Source organism: Capra hircus (genome assembly GCF_001704415.2).
Source record: "Capra hircus breed San Clemente chromosome X unlocalized genomic scaffold, ASM170441v1, whole genome shotgun sequence".
In the NCBI taxonomy this organism is placed as follows: Eukaryota; Metazoa; Chordata; class Mammalia; order Artiodactyla; family Bovidae; genus Capra; species Capra hircus.
The window spans coordinates 58359591-58380864 of record NW_017189516.1 but is presented as its reverse complement, the minus strand read 5'-3'; the positions used below and the strand labels follow the sequence as shown (position 1 = coordinate 58380864).

Below are 21274 nucleotides of genomic sequence, written 5' to 3'. Positions count from 1 at the left end.
CTTGGCTGTGTCCAAACTGAAATGTGAAGGATGTGCATCAGGAACCCAGTGAAGGAGGAGGCAAGTGTACATTTCTGGAGGCAAGAACAGAGACCAGAGTGTGGAGGACTGGCAGTTCACCACCACCTCAGAGTCAGTTTGCAGATGAGTTTTCTACACTGCCTAAAGGCTTTCCACTCCTCAAAAGAAAAGAAACCCAGCACCATCTCTCCTGTTTGTAGAGGTTTGCCCTTCAAGAACGGGTCTCCCAGCATCCGTCATTCGTCCTGAACATCCCCTCTCTGTCAGTACCTGCTAGTATAGGCCTTAGAACAACTCTCATCTGTAGGGAGGTTTCAGTGTGTTGGAGAAGACAGACCTCGAGGGAGCATCTCTGCCAGTTGTGGGGGAAGCTGAGACATGCAATGTTAACGACCCTGGTAAAGACCCATCAGCCTCGCGACCCACTGCTCGCCCGCTGTCACAGGCATGCTCCAGAGCTGCCACCTGCTCGTCCTGGCCCCGCTATAGCCCCGGTGCTTTAATCTCTCTTCCACCACGCTTCGCTCCCCCAGCCCCACCCCGAATCAAGCGCACTGCCCCTCTAGACCCGACTCTGGCCCGACGTCCTGCCCGCGGGGACCACCGCGTTCTGCCAAGGTGGCCAAGTCGGCGCGGCCAGGGAGCTTCCCCGCCGCCAGTGCCCACCCCAGGCTCTCCGGTCCTCGGAGCCGAGACGGCGCGTCGGGCGCGTTGACTTCGTGGGCGCAGCCCGCTGCGGCCGCCTTTCCCCGGAGGGCTGGACGGGCCACGGGCTGCCGGACTCCCAGCCACCCGGGAGCCCGGCGGCGTCTCACAGGGACGCGCTCGATCGGGAGCGCGCGCGCTTGGCCGCTCCGAGGTCCAGCGATGGCGCGGGGCGGGCAGAGGCGGGGCCGAGGGCGGGCCGGCCACAGCCTCCGCCAGTCCCCGCTCCCTCCCCGCCACCCCGCTGCCGCGCGCCACCTCCCAGCCCCCACCCCCCTCCCCCACCGCGCGCGCTCCGCCCGCCCCGGAGCCTCGCCCTCCGCCACGATGAGCAAATGAGCGCGAGCGAGGGCATGAAATTTAAATTCCATTCAGGGGAGAAAGTGCTGTGCTTCGAGCCTGACCCCACCAAGGCGCGAGTGCTGTACGATGCCAAGGTGCCGCCGCGGAGGGGCAGGGAGGAGGCGCGGGCCGGGAACCCCGGGACGGGAGGCGAACGCGGATGCGGGTGCTGACGGTGCGGCGGAGCGGGGGAAGTGGCGGGGCTCGGCGCTCCTTGCTCGCGGCTCCTCGGCCTGCGCGGCGCCGCACGGGCGGCAGGGGGCGCTCGCGGAGCGCCGCGATGGGGAGTCGGGGCTGGGACGCTTCCGCTTCCGCCCTGGGCGCGGGGCTACGCCGGCGCCGTTGGAAACGTAGCGCTGGCGGTGTCGCGCTGCAGGAGCCGCGGCGTCGGTTTATGCACCTGAGGGCGGCGGGGGCTCCGCGTCCAGGAGGCCGCTTGCTCAAGGCCTCTGCCTGGAGGTTAACTCTCCCCGTCCTGTGCTGTCTAGGGCCGCTTGGGCTCCCGCGCGATGCCTTGATCGAGCGCCCCCCGTCCTAATCCATAGTGCTGGCTGTCAACTGGCGACGCCGTTGCCCTGGGCCCGTCGTGGTCTGGGCTCGGCCCCTCCCACAGGCCTGGATCCTCTCTGAGAGCCAGGTTGAGCGGGTGTCTTCGTCCTCCAGGGCCTTGCACCATTTAGGTTTTCAGTCGGCCGTGTCGCGCCCCTGTCTGTCCGCCTAAGTTTCGGAGGTTGGGAGAAAATGGAGCCACATCAGCAGCTCCTCCGGTCTAGGTGTCGTGAGGGAGTGGGTCTCGTAGGTCGGGGGTGGGGGCTGGCCCAGCGCCCCTCCGGGCTTTCCGTTCTACTTTGGGGCTCCAACCCGCTGCCCCTGCCTCAGGTTTCTGTTTGCCGTGTCTCCTCCCTCCCTGCTTTGAGTCTCCCCAAGCGTGACACGCCCCTTCATTTGCCCCCGAATTTCCCCCTGGGGACACCGCTAGGCGGGATGGCACAATCTGCGAGCCTAACTGGCCCTAGGATCCTGCGGAGCCCAGGAGACTACAACTCCCAGAGGTCTATCGGCAGAGGCTCGCTTGTCAGGCCGGGACTCTCTTAGTTAGTGACAACTCGGCTGACTAATGGCTTCAGAAGCTACACCCGTTCACACACTGAGAGACCAATCAGGGGGTGGTTGGGGGGATGTTTCCTATTTTGAGGCATCCACTCAGGGGAAAAAATGGAATTGAAAGGGAAAATGTTTCAGCCCAGCTCTCCGTCAAAAAAGGAGAGAATGCTTTCCTTTCTTTTACAAAAATGCCCATGATCTAGTTTTCCTAATCCAGCTTCTGATATTCTGTATGTTCTATTGTTTGTGGACGGTATTTTCTGGTTTCAGATCGTCGATGTTATTGTTGGGAAAGACGAAAAAGGCAGAAAGATCCCAGAATATCTGATCCATTTTAATGGTTGGAACAGAAGGTGAGTGTACTTGTTAAACCTGACTGAAAATTGACCATCTGTGCACAGGAACATTGCAAACTTCTTTGTTAAGTTTTAGAAACACTCCTTGGAAAGTTTCATTTCCTGTTTTTGCTTTTATGTTAAACCTTGCTTACTCTGAAGAATGATTACTTCTGAGTCGACTATATTTGGATTCTCTATGGGTGGTTTTGGAGACTCCCATTGCTTCTGTCTGAATGAGTTGTGGTTTCTCTTTTTGTGATTTAAAATATTTAAATAGTTTTCTGAAAGGTAAGTAATTTTGAGACACATCTGATCCTGTGTGGTGCTTTTAACATTTGTTTCATGTCAAACTGAAATACTGAATTTTACACTCTTCCTCTTTTGTTTCTTTAGCTGGGATAGATGGGCAGCAGAGGATCATGTCCTTCGTGACACCGATGAAAATCGGAGATTACAGCGGAAATTGGCCAAAAAAGCTGTAGCTCGCCTGTAAGAATACCAGAAACATGAATTTTGCTCAGTGTGTTTTCTTTTAAGGTTTAGAATTTTTGTCAGAGAAAAGTTTAAAAATCTGATAAACGTGGATTATCAAGTCATGTAACATATTTGAAACATAGTAGCAAATAGTGTTTCTATTGTATTTGAAATAACTGCTGTGCTTTCAGAGAGATTATCGGGTAGTATTTTGAAATGGAGGTTACCACTTATGTTTTAAAATGTAATTATATCTTCGATACTTAAGAATTATTGTTACTGCATTTTTTTTTACCTCAAGTCAACATTTCAGTGGTATTTATCCATTTTAGGAGAAGCACAGGAAGAAAGAGGAAGCGCTGCAGGTTGCCTGGTGTGGACTCTGTCTTAAAAAGCCTCCCTGCTGACGAAAAAGATGAAAACGATGAAAACTGTGAGTGGCTTGACTTATTGTCTCTGGTTAAAAGGAGTTTTACCTAGTTCTTTTATACTGCAGGGTTGAGGGGAAAGATTCACTGAAACTTTAGACAAGGGAACTTTGTAAGCTCGTTTCATAAAACATTTGCCCATTTGTTTTTGATAATTAAAGTAGCAGTCAGAAAGTTCCTAATTAGACCTGGTGGGTCTTGCCTTCTCAATCAGTGTCTTATAGTAGCGCCTCAGAGCTCCATTCTCATGTTTTCTTCATGGTACCTCGCTCCACTTGTGAATGTGACAGCGAACAATAAGATCCTAGGTGACTAAACACTTGCAGATCATTTACTTGTGTAGTTTTTGCACCCCTTGAGGTTGGTATTATATTTTTAAAAAATAAATTTCTATTCTGAAAGGTCCAGTATTTGTGTTCAGTGTTTAAGCTTTACGCTGGACAGTAGTTTATTATTACTAGCAGTGGGACACCCATGCCACCCTAAGGGATTGTAGATGTAAGGGTTAAGGAAGTGTGTAATGCAGGTTTGCCTGCTGTTTTTTGTTTTACCTAGCAATAAGCAGTTCCTCTGACAGTGAAGAAAAGGATGGAGAAATAAGTGAAGAGGGTGATATTGAAGAAAAGACTGAAGTGGTATACAGTTCTTATTGTAAAAACTCTTTGGCATATATTTTGGTGGTAAAATTTTCTAGTTGTGAAATGTTTTGTAAAAATCCATCTTTTTAACCAAATGTGATAAAATTGTACTTCATACATAAGGGAAAAAAACTTTTTTACTGTAAAAACTTCTCTGTGGCTTTTTATACCCATGAAATGTTTCCACAAATCATTTCACCTTTTTCTTTCCAATGAAATTGTGAACTTTTTATAATGCTGATTAATTTTTAAATGGTGTGTATCAAGAGTTTAGTGTCTTCTGTTTGCTGAATACAAAGTTAACATGAATCCCACTGGTAAAGTTAAATTGGGAAGAAAAGACATAATCATTTGCAATGTCATTAGTGCCCTAAAACAAATTAACTTTTGGCCTTTGATATACTTCTCATTAGAACATGTGACATCATTACTGGTGTAAATGTCAAGGATTAACTGGTTTGTTTCATTGTAGGCTGTGCTTATGTTAGTCCTTCTTTGGGTGTAGACTCTCTGTTTTAGGAAGTTAAAATGGGATTGTGATATTGCAGAAGGAAGGACCAGAGCTGCATGCAAAAAAGGAAATGGAAGAAAGAACAATAACTATAGAAATCCCTGACGTTCTGAAGAAGAAGCTTGAGGATGATTGTTACTATATCAACAGGAGGAAACGGGTAAACAAGGAGGACACATAAAACATGGATTTGTAATAGAGCCTTATTTTGCAGTCACAGAAAGTTGAGAGCCTTGGAGGAATGAAACTCAGGTTCTGTGCTGAGTTGGGTTTTACACTTCTCTGGCAGTAGTGTTCTCCTGATGGAAGTGTGCTCAGTTTTTTCCAGCCCTGGCTGCCTGTTAGAATCTTCTAGAGAGCTTTGCAGAGTCCTGATGCTTGGGCTTCAAGCTTAAGGTGAAAACTGATCTGTGACGTTGGGGGTGGCAGCTGTGGATATCTTAGAGGTTCCCCAAATGATTCTAACAGGTCCCTAAGCTGAGAATCACTGCTTGCATTTATTTTTAAAATTAGTTATCAATTAACTTTAAATTGTTATTGTAATCTACATGGGGATATGATCAGTAGAAGAAAAGTCAGAGAGTTTCAAAGCACATTTACCTAAAAAATTATCTTCATACACAATTGACTTTATTTTTGAGCTTCAAAAATGACGTACACAAGACCACTGTTTCTTGGAATACGTGGTTTATCCAATTGAATGTATACATCAAATGTTTATGTTTTTGTTAACAGTTAGTGAAACTTCCATGCCAGACCAACATTATAACTATTTTGGAATCGTACGTGAAGCATTTTGCTATCAATGCAGCCTTTTCAGCCAATGAGAGGCCTCGTCACCATCATGCTATGCCACATGCCAACATGAATGTGCATTATATCCCAGCAGAAAAAAAGTAAGTAGAGGAGGGAGGGTTGGCATTTCATGGTTCACTCTGGGTATTAGAGAATAAACTTCCATTTAGAACAGGTAACACTGTCTCTGTTTCAGTTACTGTGAATTCACATATTGTTACACTTAATTCACACAGTAACCAGTTAAGTTTCAAAATACTGTTCTTTTCCCAGAATGTTCAGTAACTCTTTAGGAGTGTGATGTGAATCCATTGAGGATATGTACTGCCTCAACACTAGAAGAAGTTTTCAATGATGTAACTTAGGAAGCTAACTCTTTTTTTTTTTTTTTTTTGGCTATGAGAAGTACCAGAATGGGGAATGAGAATTTTGTTAAAACCTGTTTACAAACATGTCTTTACCCTAATCTGAGTAATTGTCCTCATAGCTTGCCTTGGGAACGTGACCCAGTAGGAGTGGAGTCAGACAAGTAGATTGTTCCAGTTGAAACAGATGTGTCAGCTCATCACGACCACCCCCTTCAGCTGCGGGTGACTGGGGTGTGTCTACTTCCGTAGCACAGGCTACTTGGGCTCCTTGTGTGGTACTGAGCATATTCACTTGTGTTCAGTGTGTAAGTTACAATTACTTGCTGACTGCACCCTATATTCTAGGTCTGTGCTCTCATTTAATTATTGTTAGCACCTACAGACTTTGTGTTTTGCACACTTAGGTGTAATATATAGTGTTTAAAACTCTTCCTGATTAGAAATGTGTGCCTTCATTGTGACATTTTGAAAAGTCCTGTTATTTTATTGCATCTCTAATCTCTTTAATCCTTCCAGCGTTGACCTTTGTAAGGAGATGGTGGATGGCTTAAGAATAACCTTTGATTACACTCTCCCATTGGTTTTGCTCTATCCATATGAACAAGTTCAGTATAAAAAGGTGACTTCGTCCAAATTTTTTCTTCCGATTAAGGAAAGTACCACAAACACTAATAGGTAAGTTAGCTTGCAGTTCAACCATCAGCTATCAGAAATCAAATAGCTAGATCTGTTTTTCAAGATTTCTGTTGGATGCTATGGGGCCAACACGTTTGGAGGAGGGAGTAGATTGCAAACCACTGTCTGTCCTGGTGGTTTTCTTTTTTGTTGGGTAAGCTTGAGTCATCATTCACTTTAAAATGTCTCTGGAAGTTTTTACCAAGTGAAGATTTCAGTGTAGAGAAATTGGCTTTAGAGTAGCCAATGCCCTTGTTTCCAAAGACAGCGGGGTGAAGAGAGCATGGCCTGAGAAGGTTGGGTGTGGGTTTGAATTTGTGACTTGGCAAGGTGTCATCTGAGTTTCTTGCTTTTCCTCTAACAATGGAAAGAACATTTGCTTCTATAGATAGTTATTAAATGAGGAAGTGCATGAAGGGCTGGCTGCCTTAGGCCTTCAAGTAAAGGTTAGTTTCTTTCCTGCTCTGCTGTGTCACCACTGTCTTCCCTCGGTGACCAAGCATTTCCAAATCTCCATTCTTTGGGTTCAGCAAAAGTCCCCCCTGCACCTGAGTCCATGCCTCTATCTGTGGAAGCTACTTCCATGTCTGCCTCAGGCCCATCTTCCCAAGCGAGTGGTCTGTTTTCATGATTTCCACCCCTGCATCTCCTCTTGCCTGTTTCCCGTCTATCTTGGTCTCCCGCATCCTCTGCTCCCCAGAGTCACTGACACTTTCCCACTTGCCGCACCAAGCATTGCCCTCCTTTCCCCTTCAGCCCCTTGCTCCCCTTCCTCCTCAGGTCCTGTCTGGTAATTGTCTGTCTGCCTTATGACCGTCTCTTCTTTGGCTGCCTTCCTTCCCCGCTGGTTCCACCCCATTTGGGAGGCCTGTGTGACTCAGTGGGGACCTATGTTGATGTCCCCACACCCTCCTCCAAACCTCAAGATTCCCAGTGTCTAGAGTGGACTGCGTGTTTCCACAAAATGTGGCCAACATTTGTGGCATTCTAGTCCTATCAGTGGTTACACTGTGACAAAATGATGTTGTATTCTTACCATGGTTTCTCAGCCTTGGCTCGACCGATATTTTTAATTGGATCATTATTGGTGGCGGAGGCTGAACTATGCACTGTAGGATGGCAAGCTGCATCCCTGGCCTCCACCCACCAGATGCCAATGGCACTTTCCCGGTTGTGACCATCAAAACTGACTCCAGAAGGTGTCTGTGTTCCCCCCAGAATGGAATCACCCCTGAGTTGTGAACCACTGAAACAAAACAAGGACAAAGGATATCACAGCCTTTAATGCCACGGTGCCTTGAAGAGTTAAAGGGTGAAAATGGTATAATAATGTTTAGGTACCTTTTAAGAAAGTATTTGTTTTGGCACATCTGGAAGTGAAAGTCTCTAAGCCTCCTGGAGTGGAGTGGAGGCTGTGTTTTCTGTCTGAAGAAGGACATTGAGGAACCCCTCCAGGCTTGGCAGAGATTCTGTGGACTGGGCGCATCTGATGCATTCCCCTTCCTTCTGTAGGAACCAGGAGGAGCTCTCTCCAAGCCCACCTTTGCTGAATCCATCCACACCACAGTCCACAGAGAGTCAGCCAACATCAGGTGAACCAACCACCCCCAAAAGGCGCAAAGGCGAGCCGGAAGCCTTGCAGTCTCTGAGGCGGTCCACACGCCACTCTGCCAACTGCGACAGGCTGTCTGAGAGCAGCGCCTCGCCCCAGCCCAAGCGCCGGCAGCAGGACACGTCTGCCAGCATGCCCAAGCTGTTCCTGCACCTGGAAAAGAGTAGGTCCACTGCCCGCAGGAGGGCCATACCGGGGAGAGCTGATGTGGACTCTGTGCTTGGTCTGGGTCAGGCACTGTGCTCCTGAACCCAGTCCAGTGGGAGATGGGAGCCCCCCCGCCCCCCACGTCTTCGGCTCTACAGTCAGGATTCCTGGTACTGACCGGTTTTGCTCTGGCTCACGTCTGTTTGCAGTCCCTCTCTCCAGCCCTGAACTAGTTAACGTCCTGTACGTATGAGTCTGCCTCTTCTAGGCATGAATTCATCAGTGGAATCATGCAATACGTGGCCTTTTGTCTGTGGCTTCTTTCACTTAACATACAATGTTTTCAAGTTTCATCATGTTGTATGTAGTTTATCCCAGTGAAGTGTGAAAATGAGAGTGTTAGTCACTCAGTTGTGTCCAACTCTTTGTGATCCCCCTGGACTGTAGCCTGCCAGGCTCCCCTGTCCATGGGATTTCCCAGGCAAGAATACTGGAGTGGGTTGCCATTCACTTCTCCAAGGGACCTTCCCAACTCAGGGATCAAACCCAGGTCTCCTGCATTGCAGGTGAATTCTGTCTGAGCCGCTAGGGATATCTCCGAACTTGATTCCTTTTCTTTCCTTTTTTCCATCAAATAATATTCCAGGTACTGTCCTTGACAGGGAAGTCTTATTGGTAAAAATTAAAAACTTCTCTGCTGTTTGTAAAGGTCTTCCAGCAATCTTTAATTCGGTAGCTGTATGATTAATTAGTGGATAATTAATTGGTGACTAATTAAAGTCTTTTCCTTTTAAAGAGACACCTGTTCATAGCAGATCATCCTCGCCTGTTCCTCTGACCCCTAGCAAGGAAGGGAGTGCTGTGTTTGCTGGCTTTGAAGGCAGAAGAACTAATGAAATAAATGAGGTAAAGCATTAGTGTCTGTTGTTCACCTGCATTGAACCCTTCCTTTTGTGTTTTCTTAAAAAGTCTTACAAGATGAAATCATGTTTGCTTAGAAGAAACATTATTACTCTTGCCATAGATATTAACAGAATTTTTTGTATGATGTACAACATTGTATTTGTGGTATCTAAAATGAGACAGTTACCACGGGGATTCGAACTCCTGACCTCTGGACCCTAGACTGCCTGCCTGCCTAACCGCTACACTACTGCGGCTCACTTAAAGGGTCAAGCAGGCTATTCGAACTCCTGACCTACGGAGCCAGATTGCCTGTCCACCTGCCCGTCTGCCTAACCGCTACACTACCGAGGCTCAAGGGGATGACCCAGGATGAGATGGCTGGATGGTGTCACGGACTCAATGGATGTGAGTCTGAGTGAACTCCGGGAGATGGTGATGGACAGGGAGGCCTGGTGTGCTGCAATTCATGGGGTCGCAAAGAGTCGGACACGACTGAGCAACTGAACTGAACTGAAAATGAGACAGTGGTTAGGATTATAGCCCTGTACTTCCATTCCTCTTTTATTTCAAATAAGTCCAAGTATTGAAATAGGAGTATTGTTATTTTATAGAACAGTTGTCAGTACAGTTTTTCTGAAAAAAGCCAGAGAGTAAATATTTTCAACCTTGTGGGCTACATAGTCACTGTCGAGACTCCCCACCTCCAAAGCAGCCCCAGACACTGTGTAAGTGAATGAGTGTGCCATGTTGCAATAAAACCGTGTTTATGGACACTGCCATTTGCATATCAGATAATTTTTCATTTATATGATATTTTACTTTTGGTCTTAACCATTTAGAAATATAAAACCCATCTTTAACAGTAATATTAATAGCCATCCCTTTGAGGGCATGCTGTATGCTAGCATTGTGCCAGGCACTTGATCTAAATTACCTCAGGTTCTTGAGAATAACCTTACCAGCAGAGTTCCCTTTTACAGACAAGAAAGCTTCAGTTTGAAACTATTTTTAAGGCCAGTTAACTGAGATACATAGCGAGTATTTCAGGAGTTCAGGAGATGTCTTAGTCCACTGGGGTATTGTGTGAGTCTTGCCTAGCAAGTGGGCTTTCCTTGTTTCTGTGCACAGGGGAGGATGGCTTTACCAGACAGAATGTTTGGTGACAGGGGTTAGCAAACTTTTCTTATAAAGGGTCAGATTGTAAATATTTTCAGGGTTGTGCATCAGCTTGTGAAAAGTTCATAAAGGGGTGTGCTGGGTGGCCCCAAAATTCATTCATGTGTGCTCGGTCTCAGTGCACTTGCTCAGTCGTGTCCAACTCTTTGGACCCCATGGACCGCAGCACGCCAGGCCTCCCTGTCCATCACCTACTCCTGGAGCTTACTCAAACTCATGTCCATTGAGTCAATGACGCCATCCAACCATCTCATCCTCTGTCGTCCCCTTCTCCTCCTGCCTTCAATCTTTCGTAGCATCAGGGTGTTTTCCAATAAGTCAGTTCTTCACACCAGGTGGCCAAAGTATTGGAGCTTCAGCATCAGTCCCTCCAATGAATATTCATGTGTGCTAGTAATCAAATTTCATATGATTTTTATATGTTATGAAGTAGTATTCATTTAATTAAAAAAAAACATTTAAAAACAGTTGTTTTTGGCATGAGGGGGTTGCTTTGGCTCACGGGCTATAAGTTGACTGACCTCTGCTAGAAAACCCAGTTCGTGTTCCAGTGATATTGAGGGAAGGTTAGGAAATTCCTAGTGCAAGCAGTCCCTAATTTTCCTTTTTTCAGACTAGAAAGCCCTGCAGGTGTTTTTATTCAAGAAGAATCCTGTTTCTTACAGTAGTCCCCAACCTCCATGATCTTAGGCCAGATGAGCTGAGGTGGAGCTGATGTAATAATAGAAATACAGCACACAATAGATCTAATGCACTTGAATCATCCCCAACCGTCCCCCGCCCCGGGGCCATGGAAAAATTGTCTTCCACAAAACTGGTCCCTGGTGCCAAAAAGTTGGGGACCCCCAGAAAACATCTGAATACTGAGGCACAGCCATTCCCACGCTGGTCACTGTTGCAACGCCGCCATCTGGTGGTGATAGGTACAGCTACAAAGTCTAGTGAAAAAGGGGTTGGGGTTGGACAGGCTCTCATGATGAGACCTTGGTGCATTCCATCTGCATAAAGCCTCCATTGCAGCATGTTTTCCCCAGGGCCCTGCATCCTGACCACCTGAGACTCACTCTCCCAATGTCATCTGCCGCCCAACCGCACCAGGGAGGGTCTGGACTGGCGTAGTCCTGGTTGAGATCACAGGCGATTACTGTGCACACCCTGGTTGAGACTTCCTCCACTGGAAACCTGTTATTTCCCCCCATAATGCATTTTTGAGAGAGCTGATTCACTACATTGAGCTGCAGAATTGAGGGAGGGAAGTAGCCAGGCTCGCTAACTAACCACATGATCTGCTTTTGCACGTGAGTGTGCCCTTTGTGCCTCCAGTGATGGTGGATTCCCCCATGTTCACTTTGAGTGTCACTGTCAAAACAGTTGCTGAGCTGTAGCTGTGTGCACCGTGGAGTTCAGTGCTAGGGATAGTATAAAGGGGCAGAAACTTACTCCTGCCCTGAGGCTTGTATACCACAGAAGCGTGGGGTTGGTGAGGCACGGGCTGAAGCCTGGGCCTTCAGCATGGAGACAGATGGAACCATGGTGGTGCTTGTTAATTTCTAAAATTTCATTTGATTAAATTGACTACATCAGCCTTTCTGGGCTCATTTTGGTATCCTTCTGCTTTGTCTTACAGAAGTCTTCCTTTGACCCAACTATTTCCAGATTAAACTTGGCAGATCCCAAAAGGCAAAGCAGCAGCTAGGTAGAATAGACCTATAATTTGCTGAAATATTTCTCTGAAAGCTCATCAGAGAGTTTTGAAATTCAACTGTTACTTTAACAAAAGCCCCCAATCCACCCACACTTCTGGAATTCAAAGTGAAGAAAAAGCATGCAGTTGCCAGGGCTGAAGTCTATTTTCACTTGATTCAGTGGGTGAAATTAGTTTCCAGAGTGACTGTAACATAGCAGAATCTTAGAGAATCTTGACACAGTGGTAACCTTTCTCAAAAAATCTTTTATTGCTTCATTGTCTAAAACATCAGAATTTCCAATAAAGGAGAAGGGGCAGAATGACAAAACAGTTACAGCTAATTTACAGGTAGAAGCTACTGAAAATTAGAAAATCGAATATTTTCCCAATTTTAAGTTCTCCTTCCTTGTTTATTTTAATGAGTTTGTGTTTATTTGATACAGTGGCATATTTTTTTCATCTGCACACAATCTGTCATAATTTTAGGTGATTAGAACTGTCTCCATGTTGCCAAGGAAGGTGGGATGGCTTTAGAAGCTCCACATTGGTTTCTTGTCATTGTCCTGTTCCATGTTTGGTTTCTTCCCATTTTCTGGTCCAGCTGTGAGGCAGCTCCAGAGGTGCCAAATGGATGGGAAGCTCCAGGGTAGAAATGAGACACTTGATGAGCTCTGTCTTTCTGCCGGCTTGGAAATGTCAAAGTGTGTGTATTTCTGCTGGAATTCCAAATGTACAGATCTGTGGGTAATGAAGTGTGAAGATATAACAACAAAGCATTCTCTGTGCTTTTCCCAGGTCCTCTCCTGGAAACTTGTACCCGATAGTTATCCCCCAGGTGACCAACCACCTCCACCCTCTTACATTTATGGGGCACAACACTTGCTGCGTTTGTTCGGTAAGAAATCCTTTGCCCTGCTTTCTTCTTACTGTTTTTATTTTCCACTTTAAGTTTAACACCTGTAGGCTTAGGTACATCTTGTGGTAATTTGGGGGGTCTAAGAAAAATCACTGAATGTTGATCTCTTAAAAACAATGAATCTTAAACTTCATACAAATTGTGTTTGTAGTATTTGTACTTACTACTCTATGTTCAGTAAGAGTTTTGGTTTTGTTTGCCAGCATAGATGTTAGTTTCAGTTTAAATAAGATCACAGGGACCCAGAGGATCCCTGAGTGTGTCCTACTGATCTCCAGATTCTGCCAATTGTAAATGATTTTGCTTTTCTTTTTAATGCAGTGAAACTTCCAGAAATCCTTGGAAAGATGTCCTTTTCTGAGAAGAATCTGAAGGCTTTACTGAAGCACTTTGATCTCTTTCTGAGGTATTCTTATTACTTTGTCAAAACTTACTCTGCCACCGTATATATGACTTTTCTGAACTTGTCTTCAGCAGATGTAGAAGCTAGCTCTGGTATTTTGCATGGTAGCAGTATTACGTAAGTATGGTTGCTTCTAATAGTAATTGTAATATGGGGAGTTGGAGCTACTTCATTTTTTCATAGTCTATCTGGTTTCTAAGCAAAGGGTATGGAGGTAAAATTTTTTTTGTGTCACTGGAAGAATCCAGTTGGATAGCCGTGTGAGTAGAAAATTAATTTTCTAAAGAAGTAATTGAGATTGATAGCTATTTAATTTTATGTATTTTATTCAAGAGTACCTTAAGCATGTGACTTTTCTTTGTTCCATGTACATACATTTGTAGGTCTGATTTTGGTGTCTACTTTGGAGTTAAGAGAAATGATGAATAGTCTGTGCTAATACTTTGTGAATTTGGAGAAAGGTAGTGTTTTCTTCACCTGACAGAGCCATTTTATTATATGGTTGGATCATTCACTCTGAGGCTGTGCCCTCTACTTACCTGGGGCTGTAGATCCCAGCCTCCTTTACGCCTGTGGCCCAGTTCTCCCACCTAGATGTCTACTGACTGGTTTCTCCTGGCGTTCCAGACTGGTTGTCGCTCTGCCTCACCCAGTGTGTGCTGTGTACCTGACCTTGTTTTTTCTTTCTCCTTAAGAGGATACTTTTTCCTTGTATTTAGATCCCAACCTGTAAGAGCTAGTCAAGTAGGATTTACTGGAGTGGAGAACACTCCAGCCAGAGAAATGAGTCTTGGCGTTTGTAAAAGATGCTTTCATCTGGGTATTTCCAATAATGTATCAAATAAGTGGAATTCAACTTTAAAACATTTTATTAGAAAAAAAGTTTCAAAAATGCCCTAATCTCCTTCAGCCTTCCCCTCAAACAAACCTACAACTCTGTTTTGTATAAACATTTTGTTACACTGAAATCAAATAATGCCAAAATGAGACAGCCACTGGTTAGCATAGGCTGCTGCTGCTAAGTCGCTTCAGTCGTGTCAGACTTTGTGCGACCCCATTGACGGCAGCCCACCAGGCTCCCCCATCCCTGGGATTCTCCAGGCAAGAACACTGGAGTGGGTTGCCATTTCCTTCTCCAATGCATGAAAGTGAAAAGTGAAAGTGAAGTCGCTCAGTCATGTCCAACTCTTCGTGACCCCATGGACTGTAGCCTACCAGGCTCCTCCGTCCATGGGATTTTCCAGGCAAGAGTACTGGAGTGGGGTGCCATTGCTTTCAGGAGAGCCTTCTAATTCTGAGATATGCCCAAAACAAAGTAGAAATTAGGGTTTTAGGAGGCTACTTACAAAGATTTACAAATAAAATAGTACAGCTGACCCTTGAACAACATGGGTTTGAACTGCACAAATCCACTTGTACGTGGATTTTCTTTGATAGTAAATACTTAGTACTACATGATCCATGTGGCTGGTTGCGTCTGCGAATTTGGAGGAATAGTGAATATGGAGGGCCCAACTAATGAAATTGTTATACAGAGATTTTCAACTCTGTAGAGGGTTGGAACCTCAACCCCCATACTGTTCAGCTGTAATGGGTTATGAAAATGTATCCAAATGTGTCAACTATAGAATCAGTGGATTGAGAGTTGCTATAAAAAAGGTACAATCAAAGAAGAAAGAGTTAACCTCAAATGAATTTGACTTGGTTTTTACTGAAGAAGGTATTGCAAAGGTATATCCTTACCTTTTTAGGAGTTAGGACAGTTGGGAGGAGGCCAGGGAAACAAACAGGAAGCTAATTACTTAGCGTACTAGTTAATTTGGCTCATGTGAGCCTGTTTGAGCCCTTCATGGTGAAATATTTGATGCTTCAGAGTCAAGATAGTGTCTGTGTTGCAGATTCTTCAGTGACTGGCTACATTTCAACATCAATCCATAGTCAGGCATAAGGCGGTCTTACATTTTTACTACTAAGCTGGAACTTGCAGCATCTTTTGGCAACGGCAAAATGCTCTTTACTCAAAATGTAGAACTCAAAATGCTCTTTACTGATTAAACCATTCAGTTTTGTTTTAACTTAGCCCGTGTAAGTACTGTGCACTTCTCAGGTGACATTTATTGAGTTAATAATTTATTTTTTATAGTTTGTTTTTTAAAACAGGAAAATGGAGAAATACTCAGAGGCCTTTTTGCATGGAAGTGTTTAGATAATCAAGACTGCCACCTAGTGGAGTTTAGAAGCTATAGCAATAGAAATTTGTACACTTGCTAGTGAAAGGATTCCAATGAAACAGTCCTTAACATAGAAGCTGGGTGTGTGTAATGAACATAATCAGTATATAGAAATCAAGATTATATTATTTTTTTTTACCTAATACAAAAAGAGTGAAATGTTACAGTTGTGGAAATTCCTGTTTTGCTTCCCGGTATTTAGTCTTTACTGTGGTGATCATAGGGGCTATTTTTTTTTTCCAGGTTTTTAGCAGAGTACCATGATGACTTCTTCCCAGAGTCTGCTTATGTTGCTGCCTGTGAGGCGCACTACAGCACGAAGAATCCCAGGGCGATTTATTAAGGTTTCAATGGTCCTAGAAGAACAGCTTTTCTGTCTAGTTCTCGGTTCCCAGTAAAGAACTAGGGAGTCAGTGGGCCTTCTTTATGCTGAAAGCAAATGTGACACCCACCTGGGGGGCTTTGGCAGAGGTGGGCCCATTTGTTTGAGTTGCTTACCTACTGTAGTTATTTCTGTTAAGGATTACTTCCTCGGTGCCTCAATGGCCTCCAACATCTAACCCTTGCCACCATACACGTGATCTGTGATGGCAAGAAAACAGCAGCTATGTTCACAGTGAATTGTTAATGAACATGTGATTAGGTTGGGCTGTTTCAGTAGACGGAGGTACTTGTTAGCAGTAACCACGTCTTTTAGTTATTTGTTAGCATTAAACAAAATTGTTTTGCAAACTGTTTTCATTCTTGTGATAAGACTGAGCAACTCTGTCCCACAAATTCTAGTTTTACTTGGAAACTGCAAAGTAGTCCCTGAATATTTTAGAGGGAATCGATATTAAGAAAATTTGCAGCTATACATTTGCTTGTTACAGTTCCTTTTCTATAAAACCTTATTTTTGGTGATTTAAATAAAGCATTCCCTGAATGTTTGAGATTTTATAGCTACACTTGATTGTGTAATATTATGGTTCCTTTTCTGTAAAATGTTATTTTTGGCCATTTCAAATAAATCATTTCCCATCTTATTGGAAAGAACCAGGAGAGAGTTTTTACTCTGGTCTTGTCCTTTTCTCTTTATTTGTTGTAGGAAAACAGTAAGGTAACTTTGATCCCTAAATTTTGTATTTTGTTTTGCTTTCCCTCTGTACCTTTTTTGTTAAGGACTTTTGTTTTCCTTTCCTTTCTTTGATTTTCCTACCTTGGCTGCCTATCTGAAAGGTGGTTCCTGGAAGCTGATACAGCCCATCACTGTCTTTTTGCCTGACTCTGGGCTGGTTTGGGGCCAACATATTTATTGTCTTCCATCATTACATAAAATCTAGCAAGATGATGTTAAGGGACTTGATATCCATTGAGAAAAGGGGTTTCAATAGATTAAGATTTAAAGCAGTAACTTGGGGAAGTCATGTTTACACCCGAATGAAATTAGACTCAACACACCAGTTAAATCTTTTTTCTTTCTTTCTTTGTTAATAATTGGAGAGATACTTTTTTTTAGCTTCTGCTTCTCTTTTACTTAAGCCAGATTCCTCCAGATGTTCATTTGGGACAAAGCCTTAGTGCATTTTTAGGCTGATTGAATTGTGTTGTGTTTACTTAGTTTCAATAAAAACAATGTTATTTTCTATGTCTCTTTCCTGGAATACATCTTCTAAACTCAAAGTGAATTTGTAAATAACAATTTCTTTGCTTCAACTTTCCTTCTGATTGGTGTAAATATTGGGACCAGTAAGCAGAATGTATGTCCCTAGTGAGTATCTTCAACACGTGGGATGACGTGCTTACCCAGTTCTACTCCTTTTGCATCCAGTAAGGGCCCGGCCCAGATCACCTTGCTGGTTGGAAGTGTTGCCAATGTACCTCTGGCATCAAAAGCATACGTATTACATCTGTCCTTACACACCAACAAATACAATTACAACAAATGAGTGAATAAGCAAGAGTTCATGTGTTGAACAGTCTGATTGTGGTCTCAGGGGATGGTGGTTATTTCTGAGGACCAAACGAAAAGCAATGAAGGGTCTGCTTCAGCAAAAGAGGATTGGGGCATGTTTGCTGGGGGACTTACAGTGTAATCCTTTCTTTCATTACCATAAGTGACTGTGGCCAAAATGTCAACCATTCACTTATAGCTTGAGGAGATGGATGTATGCTTTTGACCTTTTTGTGGAGGTGGATTGCCAGGCTGGGACTGATCTCCAGTCAGGCAGGGAGAGAGCAGGGATCCCCCAAGAGTTGGTAACACCAGGTTCATATGTTCTTTCACTCATCAAAAGGGGTCTAGCAGGAGGCAGACACAAATGACCACATACACTTCCATCTGTGATGTGTCCAGAGGAGGCAAACTATAGAAACAGTAGATTAGTGGTTGTCAGAGGATGGGGAGAAGAGGGAATTGGAACTGACTGCTACTAGGGCTGAGGTCTCTTCAGGGTGATGGAAATTTCTGGAATTAAGACAGTCATGATCATTGCCCCGCTCTGTGAGTTTACTAAAAAAACACAGAATTTTATATTTTTTTAATGGTGAGTGTTATGGCGTGTGAATTACATCTCAGTTAAACCGTGGAGATCTAGGGATTGGCTCTGCCTAAAACTCAAGCACATATTCCACAGAAATCCATTTTTGAGCACTGAATGGCTGGCCATTTGATCTAATCATTCACATGTCTTCCTTCATGCATCATTGCCCAAGGCTCCTTTCCTCACTCCACTGACTTTACACTTCACCGGAAGGTCAGGAGACCCAGGACCGTGCCTTCATACAATGTCCTTTATAGGAAAATGGGCAGTTGGCAGATCTTCAAACTTCTCTGACTCCCAAATTCTTCTGCATGGCAGGGCATGAGGAATAATGATATATGGATATTCTGATATGAGCCAAAAAGATTAACAGTTTAGTGACAGCAAAAGTAACGTGGATTAAGAATAATGCAAACCATAGCCAGGTCGTCTTTACAAGTCTTCCTGTTCTGGAATTTCTTTGCAACATCAACCTTTATCCTTCTAAAAGATCATAAAAAAGCATAAGTGGTAAAGTGCTTGACTGTTTTTCTATTGATTTGTACTTCTCTCATGCAGATTTACAACTTTCAGTGGAATGATTTAATAAGTCATTTTGGAGCTCTGCTTTGGCACAAGGTAAATTACACCAGCCTGCAGGTTCTATTTACTGTTCAATCTTCATTGTCGTAAAGGTGACTTTTGAGACAATTTCAGGTCGTCAGCCTCTATTAGTTACCCATTATTATCCAGAAAATAATTTTGAGTGAGATGATTTGTGAGCTGTATAGAAACACACCTATTAGAGTCAGAGGATGAAGGCTGCTTAAACGTGTTTGGGTAGTACATAAACTGAAAACAAAAATGCTCTATTAGCGGGAAAACCTAGTAAGATTTTCTTTTCTTATTTGATAATCCATTTTATCTTTTATATTCTGTAGTTCATAAAACTTAGCCAATCATAGCATTAAAACCCTGTTTTAATTTGGTGGTCTAGAAGAAGCCATAGTGTGGTAGACAGAATGAAGAATGTTTCTAAATCTTTACATACACCCCATCTCCGTGTCCCTAACCCCTGAAATGTAAATTTGCAGTTTCTCTTATTATGAGGTAGGATCTAACATTTAATACTGTAAATCAACTGTACTTCAATTTTAAAAAGATCAATTTCCCTTCCCCCTTAAATTTGGTCTGGGTGTGTGTGTGCAAGACTGACTTTGAGTAGATCTCAACGAGAGAGCTGTTTTCCTACATAGAAAATACCAACTAGTCTGGCTTGGGGACTTGCTTTGGCCACGAAAATGTGCCAGAATTGATTCACGTCCCTTCTTTTCCTTCGATGGACAAGTCTGGGCTAACCTGCTGGATGATAAGAGACATGTTGCCTAGTTATTTTCATCATTCAGCCAACAGCCAGCCAATTGCTCAACATGTGAGTGAAACCACTGTAGACCAACCAACCAACCCCCAGCCTATACCCGCCCACCACAGATGCATAGACAAGTCAGTAAAAACCTGCCAAGCCCATCCTAGGTTAACAGAACCATCCAGTTGACCCATATATTATGGACTGAAAATAAATGCTTATTGTTTTAAGTCACTATTTGGAGGTGGTCGAAAGTGAAAGAGGAGAGTGAAAAAGTTGGCTTATAGCTCAACATTTAGAAAACAAAGATCATGGCATCTGGTCCCATCACTTCATGGGAAATAGATGGGGAAACAGTGGAAACAGTGTCAGACTTTATTTTTGGGGGCTCCAAAATCACTGCAGATGGTGATTGCAGCCATGAAATTAAAAGATGCTTACTCCTTGGAAGGAAAGTTATGACCAACCTAGATAGCATATTCAAAAGCAGAGACATTAGTTTGCCAACAAAGGTCCATCTAGTCAAGGCCATGGTTTTTCCAGTGGTCATGTATGGCTGTGAGAGTTGGACTGTGAAGAAAGCTGAGTGCTGAAGAATTGATGCTTTTGAACAGTGATGTTGGAGAAGACTCTTAAGAGTCTCTTGGAGTGCAAGGAGGTCCAACCAGTCTATCCTAAAGGAAATCAGTCCTGGGTGTTCTTTGGAAGGACTGATGCTAAAGCTGAAACTCCAATACTTTGGCCACCTCATGGGAAGAGTTGACTCATTGGAAAAGACCCTGATGCTGGGAGGGATTGGGGGCAGGGAGAGAAGGGAACGACAGAGGATGATTTGGCTGGATGGCATCACCGACTCAATGCACTTGAGTTTGAGTGAACTCTGGGAGTTGGTGATGGACAGGGAGGCCTGGTGTGCTGTGATTCATGGGGTCGCAAAGAGTCAGACACGACTGAGCGACTGAACTGAACTGAACTTGGGGGTGGTCAGTTATCCAGCAATAGCTAACATCGCAATGTACCTATACATTTTGCACACTACTATAGAACAGCTCAAAGTCCATTGCCTTGGCTGAAATTGCTGAAATTCTGGCACGTTCAGAAGCCATCAGCTAACTAAAGGAACGCATACCTGCTCTTGCTTCTAACCAGGTACCAAGTGAGAGAATGGACAAAGACAGCAACACACCCCAAGATCCCAGATCTTGTAGCTAGCACGACCTGGGTTTTATTTTGTAAAAAATTTAAAGTTTCCAGAAAATTTGAAAGGCGAATATAATAAAATATACTTTCACCATAAAATTAACTTTATTTTGTAAGATTTGTTTCCAGCCACTGTTTGAAAAAGAACTAAAACATTTTGGATTTGGCTAAAATTCTTTTTTTACCATTACCTGGATCTCAGTCCTTGACCCTTCTGAGTTTGGTGTAGTGTGGAGAGATATTGTGCACATGAAACTCCCTGCTCTTATACTCTTCATCATATTTTAACATGTAGATTCATATTTACATATATACATATATATACCTGTAGAAATATACATTTGTACCTATACAAAACTGCATAGTTTGTATTCTCAGATAGGCACACACTGAGTTCTTTTAATTGCTGTATAAAAATTTATCATGTGGATATGCTATCCTGTATTAATTCCTTTACCACTGTTGGACATTCAGATTGTTTCCAAGCTCCCCTTTAACTAACAGTGCTGCAAAGAACTAGCCCTTGTACAGAGTTCTTGTATTCAAATACAAGTCCTTCTCTAGGTCATATAGCCAGAATTGTTGGATGCTCAGACACGTGGGGTTTTTTTTTTCACATTTTCTAGAGTCTAAAGTTACCCCATTAGACAAAGACTTGGCTTTACTAGAGTTCCTGGGTGTTAAATTTCAGGGAGGCTGTCCTGTGAGACATTTAAAACAGAGGGAGCTA

The 21274-nt window shown here is 43.7% G+C and overlaps 1 protein-coding gene across 4 annotated transcripts; it reads left to right on the top strand.

Moving 5' to 3' along the window:
- The first annotated feature begins 959 nt into the window (after window positions 1-959).
- MSL3 (male-specific lethal 3 homolog (Drosophila)) lies at window positions 960-16512 on the top strand. Of its 4 annotated transcripts, none has more exons than XM_018043896.1 (13): window positions 960-1163; window positions 2443-2525; window positions 2904-2999; window positions 3317-3417; window positions 3968-4047; window positions 4599-4721; window positions 5297-5457; window positions 6241-6399; window positions 7912-8174; window positions 8955-9064; window positions 12723-12822; window positions 13165-13249; window positions 15721-16512. In XM_018043896.1, the coding sequence occupies exons 1-13, from the start codon at window positions 1062-1064 to the stop codon at window positions 15818-15820; spliced, it is 1563 nt and encodes a 520-aa protein (XP_017899385.1). In that variant the 5' UTR covers window positions 960-1061; the 3' UTR covers window positions 15821-16512. The 4 variants fall into 4 exon arrangements, with proteins under 4 accessions (XP_017899385.1, XP_017899386.1, XP_017899387.1 ...); XM_018043897.1 differs by lacking the exon at window positions 960-1163 and adding an exon at window positions 1393-1527; XM_018043898.1 differs by lacking the exon at window positions 960-1163 and adding an exon at window positions 1554-1705.
- Window positions 16513-21274: the final 4762 nt, after the last annotated feature.

What these genes read in the sequence shown, in the direction of transcription:
- MSL3 (XM_018043896.1), top strand. Translation starts at nt 1,062, where the DNA reads ATGAGCGCGAGCGAGGGCATGAAATTTAAATTCCATTCAGGGGAGAAA. An exon ending in GAGTGCTGTACGATGCCAAG is followed by an intron (nt 1,164 to 2,442) that starts GTGCCGCCGCGG and finishes TTCTGGTTTCAG; the next exon opens with ATCGTCGATGTTATTGTTGG. An exon ending in TTTAATGGTTGGAACAGAAG is followed by an intron (nt 2,526 to 2,903) that starts GTGAGTGTACTT and finishes TTGTTTCTTTAG; the next exon opens with CTGGGATAGATGGGCAGCAG.